The sequence below is a fragment of the Pelobates fuscus genome, chromosome 2, assembly GCF_036172605.1.
Source record: "Pelobates fuscus isolate aPelFus1 chromosome 2, aPelFus1.pri, whole genome shotgun sequence".
Lineage (NCBI taxonomy): Eukaryota > Metazoa > Chordata > Amphibia > Anura > Pelobatidae > Pelobates > Pelobates fuscus.
The window spans coordinates 233,781,085-233,801,424 of NC_086318.1; the positions used below are offsets into that span (position 1 = coordinate 233,781,085).

The 20,340-nt window shown below is 40.3% G+C and overlaps 1 protein-coding gene across 1 annotated transcript in view; it reads right to left on the reverse strand.

Annotated features, from left to right (window-relative positions):
- Positions 1 to 2,150: 2,150 nt before the first annotated feature.
- Positions 2,151 to 20,340, reverse strand: part of MTFR2 (mitochondrial fission regulator 2) — a 32,316-nt gene continuing 14,126 nt past the window's right edge. Inside the window, exons 4-9 of the mRNA XM_063441193.1 lie at positions 14,913 to 15,008; positions 10,514 to 10,638; positions 9,312 to 9,544; positions 8,844 to 9,156; positions 6,028 to 6,208; positions 2,151 to 2,391 (exon numbers count right to left, since the gene is read on the reverse strand). Of these exons, the coding sequence (XP_063297263.1) occupies positions 2,311 to 2,391; positions 6,028 to 6,208; positions 8,844 to 9,156; positions 9,312 to 9,544; positions 10,514 to 10,638; positions 14,913 to 15,008 (1,029 nt within the window). The 3' untranslated portion in view covers positions 2,151 to 2,310. The remainder of the gene's footprint in view (positions 2,392 to 6,027; positions 6,209 to 8,843; positions 9,157 to 9,311; positions 9,545 to 10,513; positions 10,639 to 14,912; positions 15,009 to 20,340) is intronic.

Sequence of the window (20,340 nt, forward strand, 5' to 3'; positions counted from 1 at the left end):
TTTAACTATCTTCACATGCCCTTGATCCTGAAAGGACAAGTTTAAGTTTTCAACTTTTAGTAGTAGAAGTTTGTTTGATATCCACTGTTAATGAAACCTGATAACAGCACTAATGTGACTACAGGGAAATAAACAGGATTAAAATGACACGAGAGGCACCCAGACAACTTCATCTCATTGAAGTTGTCTGGGTGCAGAGCCAAGTAGACAGATCTAATAGCAAATGTAGCAAACGCAATAATAGCAGACGTTTAAAGTCCTGCATTTACTCTAAAAACTCCTAGCTTGGGCAGCTTGTGCTTTGAGCACTTACTAAACCAGTTACTGAAAAGTGTTCACTTAAACTTTCCAAGCACTGTGCAGTTCATCCCATAAGTAGTGCTCTATGATTAGAGCATGGATTTCAGGTAATTGTAGTTACAGGACACTTTCTACTGTAGAATCTACCAGCTGAGTAACACTCACAGAAATGCATTGCAAACTAACCCACACAATTAATCAAAGTTATGTGTTGGTGTCTGGAGTGCACCTTTAAGGTGTCCCTAACCTTTTTCACTGCTTTATTTATAGAATCAGGACCAAACTATTTTCCCACTGCTGCTTAAAAAAAGCATTACAGGTTTAAAATATATACTGTGTGTATAAAAAGTCCAGGACCTGCATACTTCAAGGTGAAGTATGCATACATAATGGTCTGACAATTACATTTCATGTTACAATAATGACACCCTAATTTTCAAATATGAGCAATACAGAACTTCACTAGCTCCTCCAACAATAGCATTTGAATAGGAGTCTCTCAATGCAGAAAATGTAAACAAAACACACCCAATGACAGACATTGCACCAAATGCATCTGCAGATCATCCACAATGGAAAGACAACACAAACAAAAACAGGATCTTAAAATATATGACTGTTATTCAACATTGTGGAGGCAACCTAAAAGTAAGATTTTTGCTTCTATTAAAGAAACAAAAGTATGAATAAAAGAGTAAAATGGAAATATGATATTCTATTTGTTTTTGTAAGATTGGTGGCAGTTTAACAATACGAAACTCCAACTATCAAAATTAGGTTTGTAGGCAGATTTTGTTTAAAGGCGCGGTCTTATCTTAATTTAAAAACGTAAACATTATTAAATCTATTGCAATGCAGCTTACAATCTTTTTCAATTAAAATGTAGTTTTTACCCATAAAAGCAATGAACCACATAACCTTAGCTGCATTTTGATGGCACCACAGCAGAGTGTTTTCCAGCGACTACTGTCATTTATGAGGTTGAAGTTTTAGATTCTATAGATTCACTAATCAGGGCTCAGTTTCAATACTTATTCTACTATCTAGACCTAAAAGTTATTTGCTATAGCAAGTCTGAAGGTCCATGGGACACTCATCAGGAGTGAATTTATATTCGCCAATGGTCGGTAAATGAGTGGGTGGGAACTTTTGTGCCCTGCATCACAATGGAACCTGGTCAGTTTTATTTAGGTGAAGGTCTACAGAAACAGACTTTCAATATGTTATTCTGAAACAAAGACACATACGTGGAGATAGAGACATACAGAGAAACAAGAAAGCTTCACACATAAGTAGGGTCCGACACACAAGATACATTTGCAGGCATACTTTGTTTTACATTATCAAATTGCGTATTTTTTTCTGTGTGTTGTGTATATATCAAGCATACTGTGTCTGCTCCTCTGACATACAGATACAAAATTAAAGAGCAGAGGATTCAAGCACACTCAAAACAGTAAATGGCAGTTCAAAGTTGGCTAACATTAAAGTATTTTGAAGACAGATTTACTTGCTGAAAACAAGTGTTGTGATGTCATGATAAAGTGAAGTTTAAAGCATGATTCAATGACTTTCAAATAAAAAGCATAATGCTTTAATAATATACCTAACTATGTCTAACGTGTAACCCTTTTTCAAGAGATGCTTCTATGTCCCCAGTTAAAGGATAAAGAGGTGCGAATTTCTACGTTTTGTTTGATGCTTCACACCTCACAAATACACATTTGTTAGATTTAGGCATAAGTAAACATCATATAAAAATCCCTAGAATATGGCAGTTCCCCTTTAATCACTCATATGAAGAGCAAAAGAAAACCTGCAATACCTGTTAAGAACCTCTGCACTTTTTTTTGTATTTAAACTGGATACAGGAGAACCTTGCAGCATCCTAGAATATGGTTAGAAGTTTGTAGCACAACCTCACATATAATAAGGTGTTACACCACTAAATGTTTCTTGCACCGTTTTCCCAGCTTCTTGGGTCTGGAATTCATTATGACATTGTTAAAATTAATTAGTTTGTTGAGATGCCATCAACACCTGCTTTTTCTGGGGTCGCCTTCCCACTGGTTTGAGGAGATGACGTCCAAACTAAATAAAAAAAATGTGAAATAAATTAAGATAATGGCAAATAATGACACATAACAATGCATTATTTAAAAGGACACTGTAGGCACCCAGACCACTTCAGCTCATTGAAGTGGTCTGGGTGCTGTGATCCTTTTGCACTTAGTGCTGCAATGTAAAACATTGCAGCTCTAAGTCTGCCCTCAGTGATATTGCACTTCCTTAGAGCAATATATCATGGAGCAAAAAAATTATTAAAAGAGGGGATATGGTTATGTTATACAACAATAAACCATTAACCAGATGTGACAAAAAAAAAAAATTAAGAACAAGACGACCATCTTGACAACAAACGGGTTATTTTCTAAAAAAAAAAAAGATTGAAAATAGATTGAAAAGCAACAGGAATGTTTACCAACATGGGAATTCATGTAGTTTCAAAGTGAATTTGAAAATGTTAGGCTAAACTAAAACGAAAAAAAAAAATTCTAACTGATAATTTTTCTATTTTTCTGGGTATTTTGGTCTAAAATTTGAAATTCAGAAATATAGGAGCAAAAATGTTTAACATATATTACCAATACTGGAACCATTAAGGGTTACACAGACCTCCATGAAAATGTCTGCATTGAGAAGTGGTTATGGTGGTAGAAATATATATGTGCAGTGTTTTTCCTTTAAAAGCTGCACACACTTAGATGTCAGCCAGGGGTTAGTTATACATGCAGTGCCCGTGACTTAAAAGGACACTATACTGTGGTCACCAGAACCACTAAAGCTTAATGTAGTGGTTCTGGTGTCTATAGCTGAATAATGCCCAATAAGGAATTGTAAACAATATTTAACAATGGAATACAAAGAGCTTTAATGATACCCAATACCTACTACTGCATAACTGAATACCTTCTAGTAGTACAAAGTATGTGATTGTCAAAAATCGTTATTGCATAAAATCAGATAAATACAAAAAGGAACTGTTGCCAGTCTCTCTTTGTCACTATTCACATTCAATGTGATCATAGATAGATACTGATGCCTAATAAAAAACTTAATTCAAACCAGAGCCAATAAATTGGCTAATGGAAATCAGTTATGTAAGATTATTGTCTATCCTTTGACAAGAAATAAAGCTTTATATTTATTTATTTTTGTACACAAGCTCATATGTTTTTAATATATATCTATTTATACAAACATACATACACTACTAGAAGAGCCAATAAGTGATACACTATAAAACATTTACTGATACCAATTATGGAGGAAACATTTATATTAAAGAAACAGTAGTTTTATATAATTAGTTTGCCTTTGAAAACAAATTAACTTTATAAAGTAATCTAGACTATTATTTTTACAGAAACAGTAGCTTTGTGCCAGTGTGTCTAAAAAAAACAAGAACTTTTGTTAACTTGGACTTTGCACATAAGACAAAAAGGACCTTTATTTGCAGTGTGATTTCAATGAAATCCTGAAGAAGTCGTCAAGATTTTTTTATAAAAATATTTTATCCATGTAAGAGTTCACATTCACTTACTTTGGTTTATGTAGGAGGAAGTCTTGCTCCATTGTTGTATACTAAATAGAAGTTTTAGTGTAATGGAAGTTAAAATTTGTATTTGCTTTAACAGGCACCAAGCACCATAGCATGTTATAGAGGTTACAGTGTCAAGATTTCCTGGAGCTATTCATCTTTTAAGAGTCAAACTGATTTTACCATTACCAGAGTCTCCCAAGTCCTAACTTGGATTTTTTTTTAATTCTTTATTTTTGCAGTGCAGGTGATAACAGGCATGTTTATGGTGCCACAACAGCATCACAGTTAGACATTTTGGTACATAGTTATGGCAGGTTATTACTGTGCACTATATTTTATGGAATATAACGTGATAACTTGCTTAAGAATCTACTTGTAGATAATAACATAGAAAAAACATACTCTGCTTATTTGTAGTTATAATAGAGTGATATAATGTATAGCTCAGAATAGCCATGTTAGGGACTAAACTTCTTGTTTGCAGGCAGTACCCGTGCCAGGGAATTGGCCGCCTCCCCCATGCTTCAGGCTCCGCACCTGTTTAGGCTGCATGGCCGGTTCGGACGCTTGCATTGTTGGTCGGTGCTTGACCGGCATTAATCCGTTCCTCGTGTTGTTCTGCCTCGTTCTCTGGGCTCCGTGTGCTGCTGGCTGTAGTTGATTGTACAAAATCATAGTTTCTGTGCCCGCTGGTGTAGGAGCTCTCAGAGAGCACGTCCGGCCATCTTGGCTGTCAGGCCCCGCCCCCCCTAACTTGGATCTTAACTCACATGTGCAGGGTTATCCAATGTTAGAATTTAAACTGAATTTAAAATTTAAGGCCAAAAGTAGCCAAACCAGAAGTAAAGCGGATTTAATGAATTGTTCTAGTTATTTTCTGTTATTAAATTTGAAATTCATTTTGAATAGAATAAATCTGAAACACTAATAAACATAAAAAAAAATATCCAGGATTTTTCAACATTCATAGGTTAATTCACTCGACGGTTTTAGATTTATTCACTAAAGTGAAAATTCTAAATGAATTTAAAATATAATAACAGAATAGAACTGGAAAAATTAAAATATGTTTGAATTTTCTCTTTAGTAAATAAATCTGAAACGGTTGAGTAACCTATGAATGTTGAAAAATCCTTGATTTTTAAATGTTTATTAGAGTCATTATGAGCGGCTTCCTTACCATGTTTAGATTGCTGGGGCCCCTTGTTATAAATAAATACACAAGCTATAATTGCAAATGTGTATTCCAGTGCAAGGACAGTCTCCTCTCCTTTTGGAGACATATGGTGCATATGTGGTAAAATCTGTACTCTGCTAATTCAGAAAGAAGCACTGAACAGGCTTGGTATCATCTTGCTGTGTGCAATAAAGTTAAATGTGAAGGTCTTCAATGAGGAAGCAGGCTTAGCGTTTGTCTTATACCCACTAGAGTTGTGTTTAGGCAAAATTTAAATATTACAAGTTTTATGAAACATTGTCAAACAAAAGAGACAGTATCTTTGCACCAATACCATTTCATTAGGATTTTAGAGTGGTTCTTTAAAGGGATACTCCATGCACCCAGACCACTTCTGCCCATTGGAGTGGTCTGGGGGCCAACTCCCACTACCCTTAACCCTGCAACTGTAATTATTGCAGTTTTCATAAACTGCAATAATTACCTTGCAGGGTTAAGTTCTGCCCTAGTGGCTGTCTACTAGACAGCCACTAGAGGGCACTTTCTGGTCCACGCTATGTGAGGACCTCCAGCGTCGCTAAAATCCCCATAGGAAAGCATTGAAAAGCATTTTCAATGCTTTCCTATGGAGAGGTCTAATTCGCATGCGTGGCATTGCTGTGCATAGGTCTCCCCAGCCGGCGGGCGGATCAGTCTCCCCCGCCGGCTGACGTAATGAAGGGGAGGAGCGGCAGCGAAGGAAGAAGCAGCGACGTGGGACATGTCGCTGCCTCTGGTAAGTGACTGAAGGGGTTTTCACCCCTTCAGTAACCGGGGATGGGAGGTGGGAGGGAGAGGGGACCTGCAGTGCCAGGGAAATGGATTGTTTTCCAGGCACTGAGGAACTTGAATAAAAATGTCTGTTGTGAAAATATTTTCTAAAGAGTAAAAATGAAGACCGCTTTACCTGTGGAGTTTCTGGACTTGAAAATGCAAATTCCTCTTGTGATTTGTTTTCTTTATCAAAGGAGTCATCATTGTGCCTGTGTGCAAACTTCTGCTTCAACGCATGGGCTATAATAGATGCTGGGTCATTAAGTGAACGTCTCTTCTTGCCTTTTTGTGTCAAAGGTGTACCCCCTGGAGATCTGTTAAAATAAAAACCTGAATGAATGCTCACACTTAACATTCTACATAATAAAGTGTAATATTACACCAAGAAAGACATGTGACCTACATAACGTTAAGCACATTCATGGTTTAAGTTACTTTAAGAAACTGCTAACTTTGACTAGAATTCTAATCATTTTAGAGATGTTGGAATTATTAGTTATGAGCTTGTTTAGAAATATTGATATATATTGCCAATGTATATAAAGATATAATATATATGTGCGTAAAGAGCAGAAAATGGTATCATATAAATTAAAAGAAAAAACATGGTCATACCGGTCAGAGTTGTGAAAAGTCACAAAGATCCAAAAAAGCCACAAAGATAAATCCGTCCCATTCTTATCAGAGGTTTTCACAAAATGTGTGTGTATGTGTTGTAGAATATAGAAATATTTGACTACAAATGTGCACATGTAACAGAAGGAAAATGTTATATTTTTAAGCTATATTAAAAAAATACAAAAAAAAAAATAGTTATGTGATGATTATCATGCTCCAGAACACTTATTGGCATTATTTTCCCATAATATTTTTCCAGTTCATTGGTATGCATTCTATATACAGTGTAAATTATTTTATGATGTACCAGCTACTACTATACAGAATTACTTAGTAAATAGTAACTAAAGGATAGACCAATAATTAGTTTTGTCAAGAATTAGAGCATATATTTGGCATCAGCCTTGTAAATTTACTAAGATTACAGATAACTTACTCAGCTCTCACCGCATGCTGGCCTCCACATCTAGAAACTCCAGCTACCAGCCAATAATGCGTGCCAAGTTGCAACCTCATAACTCCTCCCAGTAAGACTTTGCATGTAGAGCTCAGCTGAAGGCAGGAAGGTGATATAGTTTATAATCTACTGTAATGTACTGGCAGTGGCGTACCTACCGCGGTTGCTGCTGCGACCGGGTCCGTCACTCCAGGGGGCATAGCCGGCCTGTGGTCCCCTGCGACTGGGGTGTCCCCAGACATATGATGCCTCCTGGCCCACATGGTACAACCACAGGGGCCACACGTTCAGGGGCCCAGCCACCCGATGCAATGTATTTCCAGGCAGTGATGATGGAGGGAGTGACAGCCGGTCACTTTAGGAGGTAGGAAACAGGAGGGTGACAAACATTTTGCATGTGTTTGTGTAGGTCTATGTGTGTGCCCTATGTATATCACAGTTTGTATCTGTATGAATGTAATTCTGTGTATCTGAATGTTTGTCATTAAGTGTCTGTGTATCTGTATATGTGTATATATGTGTATCTGTCTGCATGTATGTCATTCTGTGCATCTGGAGGTGTGTCATTCGGTACATCTGCAGGTATGTGTATGTGTGTGTATATATATATATATATATATATATATATATATATATGTGTGTGTCTGTACCTGTGTGTCTGTATATTTGCATGTGTTTCAGTGTGTGTATTTGTGCATCGTATGTGTATCAGCATGTGTGTCTGTGTATGTTTGTCTGTGTATGTGCATATGTCAGTAAATGCACCTGTGTGTCTGCGCAACTTGTACCCCACCACACACACACGGTCACCCCCTTCACGCTGCCACACTCACAATAACTCCTCCAATCCTGTCACTCATCCATGCCATACTCCTCTCCCATCGCTCTGCCACATTCACCCAATCACACTCACCCCCCCCCCCATCCTGTCTAACTCATTCTCCATCACTTTGTCACACTCGCCCCCTTCCATCCGGCCACACTCACCCTATCACATTAACCCCTCCAATTCTGTCATACCCACCCCCCCAACCAAGCCAAACTCACCCTTTGGGGTGTAAATGTGACACATGGAGGGACGGGGGGGAGGGAGCTGGCTGACAGAATGATAGTAGTCTGAGTTCTGTCAGCAATCATACTCCTACCATATTAGCTCTGTACTTGCCAGGGTCTCATTGATCCAAACATGTGCTGGCTGCTTGAGAGTGATAGGAGTGTGATTGCTTTTAGCAAGTTCAGTTAATGAAAGATTTGTGAAGAAGTTGTATTCCTTTTTTAAACCTTTTTGTGTGCAGAATATCAGCAAAGGTTATCGGCAAATTGCCAAAAAGGAACCGATAATCTGTATCGACAGTGGCTCTATAAAAATTATATTGGTCAACCCATAGTAACTAGCACATAAAATAATGGTTATGGATTGCATAACAATGAACGGTGTATAATGCCATCATCAAGGGGTCCTAGGGCATCAATCTTCACATGACATAATTTTGGCTATATGTATTTATAATACATTTTATTTTGTATTTCTTATTGTTTTGTTTAATTTATTTCCACAGTTTATTCTGATCACTTTGTCTATATGAACTTCAAGAACATCCTATTCAATGAAATTCCAACACAGTCCTTGAGCATTTCATAAAGATTGTAGCTTTAAATTGTTCAGGGTTCCAAAAGCTGACACTTTTCAGAATACCTTTAAAACACTTTGATAAACAGAACAGATTTTTGTTACACCCCCTATCTAAAAAAGACACTTTTCAAAATATAAATCACCACTTTATATCACAGCTCATTTTTAGAACGAAAAAACAAAACAACAAAACAAAAAAAGCAATCCTTTAATTAACTTTGGAGACCTAAGCTGGGCTTACCTTTCCACAGCACGCAGTCGGATAGTATTCATGCCTTTTAAAACATCCATCATGCTAGGAAGCATATCCCCACTGTCTTTTTCTACTGTCACCATTTGTCCCACATTGCGCTTATAAGCTTCTTTCCGCTGTTTTATTAGATCTCTTGCAGATTTTCCAGGGTCTGGTTTTATAGATGGAACAGGGAGAGGTGGTGGAGGTGGTGGTATTGGAGCCGCAGAAGGCAACTGCTGGGCAGGAACAGGAGTGGAAGTTAGGGATGGTGGTGGTAAAGCAGTTATGGGACTCCCAAAGGAACACATTGTTTCTGAACCTTCAGAAAAAGAACAGGGATAGTCATTTAACTCCAAATTAGAGATGGACAAATAAATAGCAGTGATATTGCTTTCTTTTACTATTATTTGTCCTAGAAAGATGTTCAGAGTTAGCATAGACTGTCTACTACTTGTAATACAGATTAGTACTCACATGACTGGATGCTTTTTGTATCCTGTATGGCTACAATTGCAGCAATCTGTGCTCTCAGCTGCATCAGTTCATCCTCCAGGGCTGCAATTTTTTGGCTTGTATTGTTGCTTGGGGAAAGGGCACCATGGTATGCTTTGCCATTACTTGGAAGAATCATGGGTACCAAACCAGGAGTCTTGTCGCATGGTTTTTCCAAATGTATGTATTTAGGTTTATTCGCCAATAGATCATGTCTGTCAAATTAAAAATAAATTAGGAAATGTGATCATTACTTTAATGCTTTATTTTATTTACTTATATAGTAACCTTAGCCCAGGGAGTGCCGAACTGCTTGAGCTGTATCTTGGTTCTTCCCAAGGGAGAGCAGCTAAACTCCCTAGGCGTGCTATACTAAAATACTAGTAGCAGGTGAACATAAAAAAGAAATGTGCTACCTAAAAGCTGGAGGATAGGAAAAAGAGACCATTAATGGGAGATGTGTTCTTTTAGAAAAAAAATTAAAAAGTCCTGCCCTATCAGCTGAGAGAAAGGAGCTTAACTTATAAGTGATGCTGGCATGGTTTAGCCAGGAAATAAGATTTAACCAATAACTCCCCAAAAACACATCACCTCATAAGTTTACCACACAAACACACTCCATACATACCTGCATTCTTTTAAATGCTGGTATTGGAAAAATGACAGCATTTAAAAGATTTGGGGTTTTAACTGCTCTTGGTATTACAACCACTTCATTTTATTAAAGTGGTTATAATTATGGAATATCTGGCACTATTCCATTATCCATGATTAAGTTTTATAACTACCGGTATATTGAATGATTTAACATTGAATGAAAATCCCGGCCACCAACAGCCTAGCCCCGATGCATGGTTTAGTTCAATGATTCTATATTGGCTTGAATTGTGATGGACACCAGTGACAGGCAAATCTATCAGCTGACCAATCTCATACTATTACAGGTGCCTATCACTGGTATGACTAAGACTGAGTAATTTTTGACTTAGTCATACCTCCAGAGGGTGCAGTGTCCAGGGACACTAATTCATTAAACCATTTGGACACAATGTAGGGACAGAGCCTGGCTACTACAGGCACTATAGCCACTTCAATAGAATGAGGAGTTTATATTGTGTAGAGTGTTCCTTTACTACTAAGTATAGACTTAATTTTAACAGAAATAATCAAAAGTGGATAATTACCTAAATGTAGTGTAAGATAGACGATCTTCCTCTGAGACCCATGGTACATCTGCTAGTGATGGAACACCAGGCTTGCAGACAGCTGTATTCTCCTTATATTTGTGCACGTTGAGGTCAAGTACACACTGGCGAAACAGTAGACATTGCAGTTTCTTGCCTAGTTTCTGTGCAGCATTTGTATTTTATACATGTATATTTGGCAATCATTCTTAACATCATTTTGCAACCAGTTTCTATATATGACAATATTTAAAAATAAATATATATAAAATTAAAACATTTATAGTAAATTGGAGCCCATATTTCATGAGGTTCATAAGCCTGGTTTTTCTTCAGACAAATGAATGCACAAATGATTAGTCATATGCTTGATTACAAATTCAAAAATGAAATATAAAATATTGGTGAATATATATTCAATATTATGAGAGTAACATAAACAAATAAAGTCATGCCAGCTCGGATGTTGCCAAGGTTAGTGTCAGATGCTAAGGAACCAGGGCAATCTAGTGACAATTGGGCTACTAGAACAAACCATTCCTGGACACAAAGAGAAAACCTAGACCTGTTTGACTGCTACTACGACAGCAGACCCAGTGAGAAGGGGTTTATGAAATATATGTGGAAATGGTGGATGAATAAGAGGCCTTCATCTACACTAACACCAAAACAGCTAGTTACACAAAATTTGAACATTGTCAAGAGGAAGCTAATCTTACAACTGGAAATAGATGGATCAGAGGATCAAAACATGGGTAGAAAATTCCCATAGCCACTCCTATACTTGTAGAGAGTTGCCAACGGAATATCTGCGACCAGAAAAGCAAAAAGAAGCATCACATTACACCAAGGCCAGTGGCTAATAGACCTGAACGCAGACCACTGCATGCTCCCAGAACAGGAACCAGTCACCATCACAGTGGGAGATATACAACAAGTAGCCCACAAAAAACTTTGTTAATCCATCCAAGGATCTGACATGATAAAGACATTAACAATGCTGCATGAACCAAATAAATCAGCTACTAGCAACAAGCTCCCTGACTGGCTAACACAAGGCCAAAAAAAGAGTGGTCATGAAGGACCCTCACAAAAGACCACCACCATCTAAATATCGACCAATCATCTTCCTCCCCACAACATAGAAAGTCCAGTCAGGCATCATAGGATACGTGTCAGTACATTAGCAATACTCAAAAGTGGATTGGAAACAACACTAGAGCATCAAAACACCAGCTGTTGGTAAACCCAACAGTCACACAGGATTCGAAGACCAGACAGACCAATCTGTGCACAGCATGGATGCCAATTAATGCCACACACATGGATACTGGAATGCTAACACCTATACAAGGTCAGGAAGACACTAAAAGCCTTCATCAAGAACTGACTGTGCAAATAGAAAACAACTCTAGAAACGAATTTTAAAGGGACACTCTAATTAGCAGCTTAAATCTAGGTATTCTGGTGAGTATAAGGATTATATGCAGGCATTTTCATGCAAACACTGCTTTTTCAGAGGAAAGGCAGTGTTTACATTGCCCCAGGGGACACCTCCATGTGGCCACTCCGCATATGGCCACTGGAGGTGCTTCCTGGGTTAGTGCTGCACAGTAGGCAGCACTGCCGTTCAGCATCTCCCCGCTCTGCATGGGGACCCTTATTTTCCTCATAGAAATGCATTGATTCAATGCATCTCTATGAGGAAGTGCTGATTGGCCAAAACAGTGTTTGGCCCTGCCACCTTGCCGATTTTAGCCAATCAAATGCTTTTGAAAGCATTGGATTGGTTAAAATTTGGCAATTCTCAGGCTGTCACCAAGGGGGCAGGGCCAGTGCTGGCAGACCTGTGCGGTGCTGGAAATAAGGTGAGTTTTAATTGCTTTTAAGGGGGCTAAGTGGTGGGCAAGCCACCTAAATGGTGGGTTTAGCACTATAGGATCAGGAATACATCACAAGGGCAATACCACAAGTAAACATCAAATGTGGCATATACCAAAGTGATGCATTTTCCAAAATTCTTTTCTGCATAGGCCTCAACCCTCTTAGCCAGATCATCATGAAAAGTGGGTATGGATACAGGTTTAGGAGTCGAGCTACCACCAGCCATTTACTCTACATAGATGACATCAAGCAGTATGACAGGAATGAGCGGGCCATGGCCTTACTTATCCACCTCACAAGGATATACAGCAAGAACATCAGAATGTGGTTAGGACTAGATAAGTGTGGGTGGATGATAGCAAAAAAAAAAAAGTAAGCTGGTCAGGACAGAAGGGGTTCAAGTACCAGAAGGTCAAATAGGAGATGTAGAGAACAACTACAAGTACCTGGGGGGTACCACAAACACATGACAGTCATGAGGAAGGGGCAAGGAGGATAACAACATCCAAGTATCTCTAGAGAGTCAGACAGGTCCTGTAGTCCCAGCTCAATATTAAGAACAAAATCCAAGCCATCAACACATATGCATTACCAGTTATCAGGTACCCATTTGGAACAATAACCTGGCCAAAAGAAGAGCCGTCACCAGGGATGTTAAGACCTGAAAACTACTAAATATGAATTGAGGATTCCACAGGAAATCCAGCACCCAGAGACTGTGCACCAGCTAGAAGGAAGGTGGACAGAGCCGATGAGCGTCAAGGCCACAGTCCTGGATGAAACACAGCATCCACATGTACATCATGAAGATGGTTCCCAAAGATGAACTGCTAAAGGAATGCCTGAGACAACAACAGCATACAGAGGATACAGAAAAGGATGAGGTTCCATGGCAAGACAAACCTCTCCATGAGGTTTACCAGCAGCAGATAGTTGATGTGGCTCACATTCCAAAATCCTACCAGTAGTTTGAAAATGTAGGACTAAAAGACAGCACTGTGACACTTATCCTATCAGCACAGAAACAGGCACTCAGCACCAGATAAATATAAGTGGGTGTCTACCAGACAGGACCCAATGTACAGATTCTGGAATTGTGTACAGAAATATCTGCGCAGAATATGGGCTGATCCTGGTCCAGATGAGAGATTGCCCTGTCATTCTCAACTACCTTGTGTGGTAAGATCCTGACATCATGGTGGTAGACAAGGAATGGACGACTGCAGAGGTGGTGGACGTGAAAATACCAAATGACCATAACTTAAGGAAGAAGGAATATGACAGCGTGGACAAATACCAAGGACTGATATTGGAGCTAGAAGGGATGTGGAAAGGCAGTAGTAATTCCAGTTGTAATAGGAGAACTTTGGCTGTGACCCACAAGTAGCGGGAGTGGCTTCAGCAGATTTCAGGTGGGACATGAGATTGTTGTCTAGAAGAATGCAGTTCTAGGAACAGCTAAAATACAGTGCAGAACCTTCAGCCTCCCAGACCTCTGGTAGAGGACCTGAGAATGAGGAATACATTAAAAATAGCACCCAAAGGAGTGAGAAAGTAAATCTTTAAAATAATTTGATATATATTTTTTAAAAGTTTTGTGAATGGGGAGGTACTTATTGGTTTAGCGCATCAGCTGACACTCTCAGTGGCGCTTCTATCTGTGTTTTTTTATTTGAAAAATCATGGTCACAGCTAAGGGGATATAGAGCGAATCATGTTACTATCTTGCTAAAAGTGGTTTAAGATTTGTACATGGTGCGGTTAGCACCATAGTTACTTTGTGGCCTGGTACTAACCATAACCTAAATTGCCAATTTGACGTTGGAACGCCATGATTTGGTTTTTCAGGGAGACGCGGGTGCGCAAGGATATGTTGCCAATTTGAAGTTGAAGTGGCCGTTTTTTTGGGTTTACATAATAACTGTTGTTTTTTGAGTACTAGACAACTTAGTGGGTATTTAAAGATCTTGTGAGAAGGATATCTAGACAGTCTTTCCTGTTATCCAGACCTGTGGGAGCTGTATTATTACTTGGCTGATGTGATTTTGTATCCAGGGACCAGAAGCAGCCATAAAGCTCTTGTTGCTCTAACCATTTTACATATTTCTGTTATTAAATGTATAAATCTGTGTGTATTTTACTTATAGTTTTAACATGATTATACTATGGAACCTATTCCACTTTTTAAGCTATTAAAGACTAGAATATTTATTATTATTAAGTCTCCATTGACTGGCAGGATTGACAACATTCTTTTATAATGGTATGTACATTTGTATTTCCACGTTTGGTGGTGGAGATAGGTTTATTGTAAATAAACATAGTGCTTTGTTTTCATAGAGTATATATCAGAGCTAAAAACGGCATTGGAGAGAAGACACTGTGGTTAAACCAGTGAATCAAGTTGTTATGGTGCCCAGAGTGTTCCTTTAAGTTACAAAATTCCAAAGAAAATATTTTCATCGGGTCATTCGTATACGTTTCATTACAAATCACTTAGCTGAGCGGCACAAACCTGAAAATGGGGTCTTGGGCATGGTTCCAGTGGCAGGACCGTGCCAATCATTCGAACAATGCTGCGAGTCCAGCCATACTCCCTGCGCTCCCATCCCTGTATAATAACAAAAATTATTATAATTTTTATTTTAAAAACTGTTTTACAAGCGGAAACACATACATTTCATGGACTCATTAACAAAATTACAAACCTAAACATATCTTAAACATGATTTTTAGTGAATTAAAAAATAAAATAAAAATAAAAAGGGGACTGCATTATAAAAACAGTAATTTTACTTACCGTAAATTCCTTTTTTCTTAGTATAGTGGCAGTACTTACAAGTGGGATGTTCCTTAGGATTCTGGACAAGAAGCTCCCCCTTCTTTAGAATTTAAATGCTGTGCTCCGCCTGCTGCCTCCATATAAGCTGTAACTCAGAGACACTCACCAGTAATACAAAAGAACCAAAACGGAGACCGAATGATGCATAGAATTTTATCTATTTGAAAGCGGAGGGAAAGCCAGTACTGCCACTATACTAAGAAAAAAGGAATTTACGGTAAGTAAAATTACTGTTTTTCCCTTCGTATAGTGGCAGTACTTACAAGTGGGATATAGCAAGACCCCTGCAAACAACAAAGGGTGGGAACTCAGCAGGCCACAGCATGTAGCACCTTACGCCCAAAGCAGCTTCAGATGATGAGAATACGTCCAGCCTACAATGCTTGATAAAAGTATGTAAGGAAGACCAAGCAGCAGTTTTGCAGATGTCTTCAGGTGAGGCGGCTGCTCTTTCAGCCCAGGAGGTCGTCATAGCTCTAGAGGCACGAGCCTTGAAAGGGAAACTAAGGGGAATCCCTTTGGATTGATAAGCCAACCTGATTGTATACGTTAGCCATCAGGCCGAAGAGGGTCCTGAGACAGCACAACCCCTGTTAGCGCCATGAAAGAATACACATAGATCTAAGGATCTAATCCCTGAGTCATCTGAAGACAGATTTTCAGGGATCTTCCAACATCTAGGAGATGTCACATTCTTTCTAGATCCGACGTAGGAAAATGATAAAACCCCGGTAGGACAATAGGTTGGTAATTGCAGCACCAGAAGAAACCTTAGGCAAAAAAGAAGGCTTGGTGTGCAGGACCACCTAGTCGCGATGAAAAAGGTGAATTCCGGAGAGAAAGAGAGAGCTCGGATCACACCTACTCAACTAGCAGAGGCGATAGGCACCCGGAAAACCGTCTTGAAGGTAAGAAACTTGATATGAACCTCCAGTAAATGTTCAAATGGTGGTTCACAAAGGGCTCGAAGCACCAGACAGATCCCAAGTAGGGAAAGGTACTACTTAGGAGGCCTCTTAAGCCTTATGGACTTAAGAAATCTTAGAAAAAGCAGGTTTGAGGCAAAGCCACGAACCAGGAAGTGATTTAGAGCTGAAATCTGGCCTTTGAGCGAAAACTCCCAGGCCGGCTTCAAACCCATCTTGCAAAAAAGAAAGACTTTCCGGGATAGAGGCTTTGGCCGGATCCAACCTCGAAGTGAACACCAGGTTCTGAACTTCATCCAAACTCTGAAATAGATTTACGAAGTGGACCAGCGGACAGAAGACAGCAACACATCACATAAAGGTCAGAGAGACCATGGCCTTGAAGGATCACCCTTGCAGCAACCATGCAGTCAGGTGAAAAATATCCAGAGTTTCCACGGGGAGAGTCACATTCTCCAATATTTGAGAAGAGACTGGAGATGCTAACGTGAGATTGTCAAGTTTTCCACTTCCGAAAACCAACTCCTGTTCGGCCAGAAGGGCAGGACTGCCAATTACTTGCCTTCTTCATCTTACTTATGAACAATCCGTGGTATAAGAGCGACAGGAGGGAAAACATAAGCCATGTCGAAGGTCCAAGGTATCGATAGACCGTCTAGGACAACTGGGTACTCTCCTGAATGGAGAGAAGCAAAACATTGAACTTTCCTGTATCTCCTTGTGGCAAACAGGTCTATCTCCGGCCTGCCGAAGCGTGAACCCAGCGCCCAAAAAATTTAGCTTGACAGTGCCCAGTCTGCCTGAGACCAAAGTCTACGGCTGAGGCCGTCTGAACTAACTTTAGAGACCCTCTGACATGGATAGCTGATATAGCGAGAAGATTCGCTTGAGCCCAAGACATATGAGATAGCAGAGCTCTTGAAGAGCTTTTACCTTCGTGCCACCCTGGCGAAAAAAACCACTGTAGTGGCGTCGTCCGACTGAATCCTCATAGCCTGATTTGTGATGGCTGAACGGAAGGAAACCAGTGCCTTCCAAACAGCATTAAACCCTGAAACTTCAGGAAGCGCCTGACTCCACTCCGTTCCAAGACCCTGACGGAACTGAGAAGCTAGATGGGCGCCCCAACCCATCTGGGAGGCATATGTGGATATCATAAACCATTGTTTCTGAGCAAACGATAGGCCCTTTGAGATTTTGCTTCTGTGTTTCCACCAGTTCAGGAGTCCTTTCACCCTTTTGGATAGGTGGAAGGAGAGTCTAGATCTTCCTGTTTTCGTGTCCATTGGGAAAGGATGTCCGATTGCAATGGTTTTGCTTCTGCCTTTGCCCAGGCCACTGCTGGGATTGCAGAAGCGAGGAGGCCTAGAACCTCATAGCATCTCTGATTGAACTTTAAAAATCCTCATTTGTTTCACTAATGGTAGAAAAAGAGAGAGGGACTGTGAATTTCCTCTAAGACCCAAGAACTCTAGACTTCGTGACGCAGTCAGCTTGGATTTTTCCAGGTTCAGGATCCAACCGTGATCTCTTAAAATCTTCATTGTAATCGTGAGATGAAGATTTAGCAGTTGTCTTTATTGGGCCTTCAGGAACCAAACGTCCAGGTATGGAACAAATCGAGATACCTTTCAGACGTAAAACCACTGCTATGGATGCCAGGATTTCCGTAAAAGCTCGAAGAGCTGAGGACAGGCCAAAGGGAAGAGTTTAAATGTAAATGGAGAATCCTTCGCTTTCTTGAAACAAGAATGCTTGGGCACTTCCGGATTTGAACCCGGGACCTCTCGCACCTGAAGCGAGAATCATACCACTAGACCAACAAGCCAGTGTTGCTAGAACCGCAAACCTGAGAACTTCCGGTTAGATTCTGAAACCGGTACCTGGAGATAAGCATATTTAAACCAACTCCGCCATGTAATCTCCCTTTGTAAAAATGTGTGTCAAAAGACAAAATACGTTCCATACGGAACTTCTGTCATGTAAGCAGGTGTTTACTAGATTCCATCTGGTATTTGAACCAGAAAAAAAGGCGTGAGTAAACTCCCTGAAATACTCAACGTTTGGGTACCTCTCTACCACATTTCTTAAAGAAGAAGAGAATTTGTTTACTCTTGATGGATAGCTTGACCGTAGGAAGGATGGACGTGGTTTCGATGAAACTTAATTCTGTAACCTTCTGAAATGGTTCTTGTAATTCACCTATGAAGCACTCTTTCCTAGTCTTGGGTGAAGAACCGAAGGCGTCCTCCCATCTTATGGCGTCAAAACTTCCCCTTTTGTCATGCCTGTTGATTCCTGTCAAGACCACTGGCTGTTTAATTAAGGTACATAGTTGGACTCCCATACAAGTACTAACCAGGCCCGAGTCTGGATGGCTTCTGAGATCTGACGAGATCAGGGATTTTCAGGCTGGTATGGCCATAGGCCATCATGCTTTTGAAACCTGCAAAACCGCCCTGGTAACGAAAGGACCTCTGACCCTTGTACTGAAAACTTTAATATCCCTGGGTTCTTTAATCCAGAGGCAGGGCTTTCTTCGTATCAGACATCTGTCTAACAATGTCTTCCAAAGGAGTGCCAAAAAAAAATTTTTTGTTCCTTTCAAAGGGTAATGCACATAAGGGTGCTTTAGACGCAGAGTCAGCTGTCCATGTTCGTAGCCAAAGAGCTCTTCTGGCTACTGACGACAAACCCATAATCCTCGCTGATAAACAAAGAAAACTCATCTTTCAGTAGGAACAAGAGATGGGAAGGATCTGTATCAGATTTCCCATAATGTAATCTTCCAGGGCTTGTAGCCAAACGCTCTGAGCTCTGAGAACCGCTGAACCTGCAAATTCAGCTCTGCACTGATATCCTGCGGCCTGGAATATTCTACTATACGAAGTTTCGGCCCGTTCGTCCATTGGGTCTTTAAGCCCTGAGACTTCGCCAATGGGTATAGTGGTTTTCTTTGATAGCTGGTCAATCTGAACATCCACTTAGGAAGATCTTCCCATTTTTCTCCAGACTGTAGCTTGACTTGAACGTACGTCTTTCAAGATTCTTTCATTCTCTATGATGGAGATCCAAGATTTAAGGAGACATTGGGAAACCTTTAACCTTACCCTTGGTAGGTTCAGTTTCTTGTACCGCCGTCGTCACTTCTTTAATAAATTTCTTCAGCTCTTCTGGTGGAAACCCCTCCTCCACACTTGAAGTCAGGCTGGAAATATCCGAAGGCGAAGAGACGTCAGACACAGAAGGAGATCTATTCCTCCTACGCTGTGTGGGCAGTTTCTCCCGAATAGCTTCAAATGTCTGGGACAAATATTCCTGAAACCAGCCCAGGAAGGATGCCATATCAGTCTGCTCGGCTTTTACTAGCCGATCCGTTGCGCACTGATTGCATGTATTTTTGCGACATCCGTCAGGTAGAGGTAATGCACATTCCAGACAACATAAGTGCTTAGATTTACTTGTGGTGTTTGGAACAGAAGTTGACATCTTGTCTATATCTGTCTTATCTGGAGACATAGGACTTATTCTAGAAGCATGCATAAAAACAAAAGGTGAAAAAAAGGAGAGTTCAATAGTTAAACCTCACCTCAAATCACCTAAGATCCGTGTAGGAGGGCAGGTGACACGGAGAACCAGAACTGTACACCCACCCTTGGGGTCAGGAAGGTCCTGCACAGCCATGTATCCAAATTTTAAATTTGGCGCCAAACACCGTTTCGCGCATGCTCAGTAGCGTGATTCTGTGTTTGGTGGAACGCAAAGCCTCCCGGGCGTGCGTTCCACCGCTGTGCGCATGCGTAATGAGCAATGAAGGAGAACCGCCTGGGAACTCCGTCAGAAAAAACCACAAAAGACAGTACCCGGTCACGTTCCGTAACGCGAACCCGGAAGTACTGTTGCCGCTCAGTTCCCGCCCGGGAAACTATCGGGCACTCACCTCCCGGTCAGCAACCTGTGCTGAACGCACCAAATCTCCACCTGCACTTTGGGGGAACCTGTCCGTCCCGTTGCCGGGACAAGAAGAACTGGTGAGTGTCTCTGAGTTACAGCTTATATGGAGGCAGCAGGCGGAGCACAGCATTTAAATTCTAAAGAAGGGGGAGCTTCTTGTCCAGAATCCTAAGGAACATCCCACTTGTAAGTACTGCCACTATACGAAGGGAAAAAGGCTT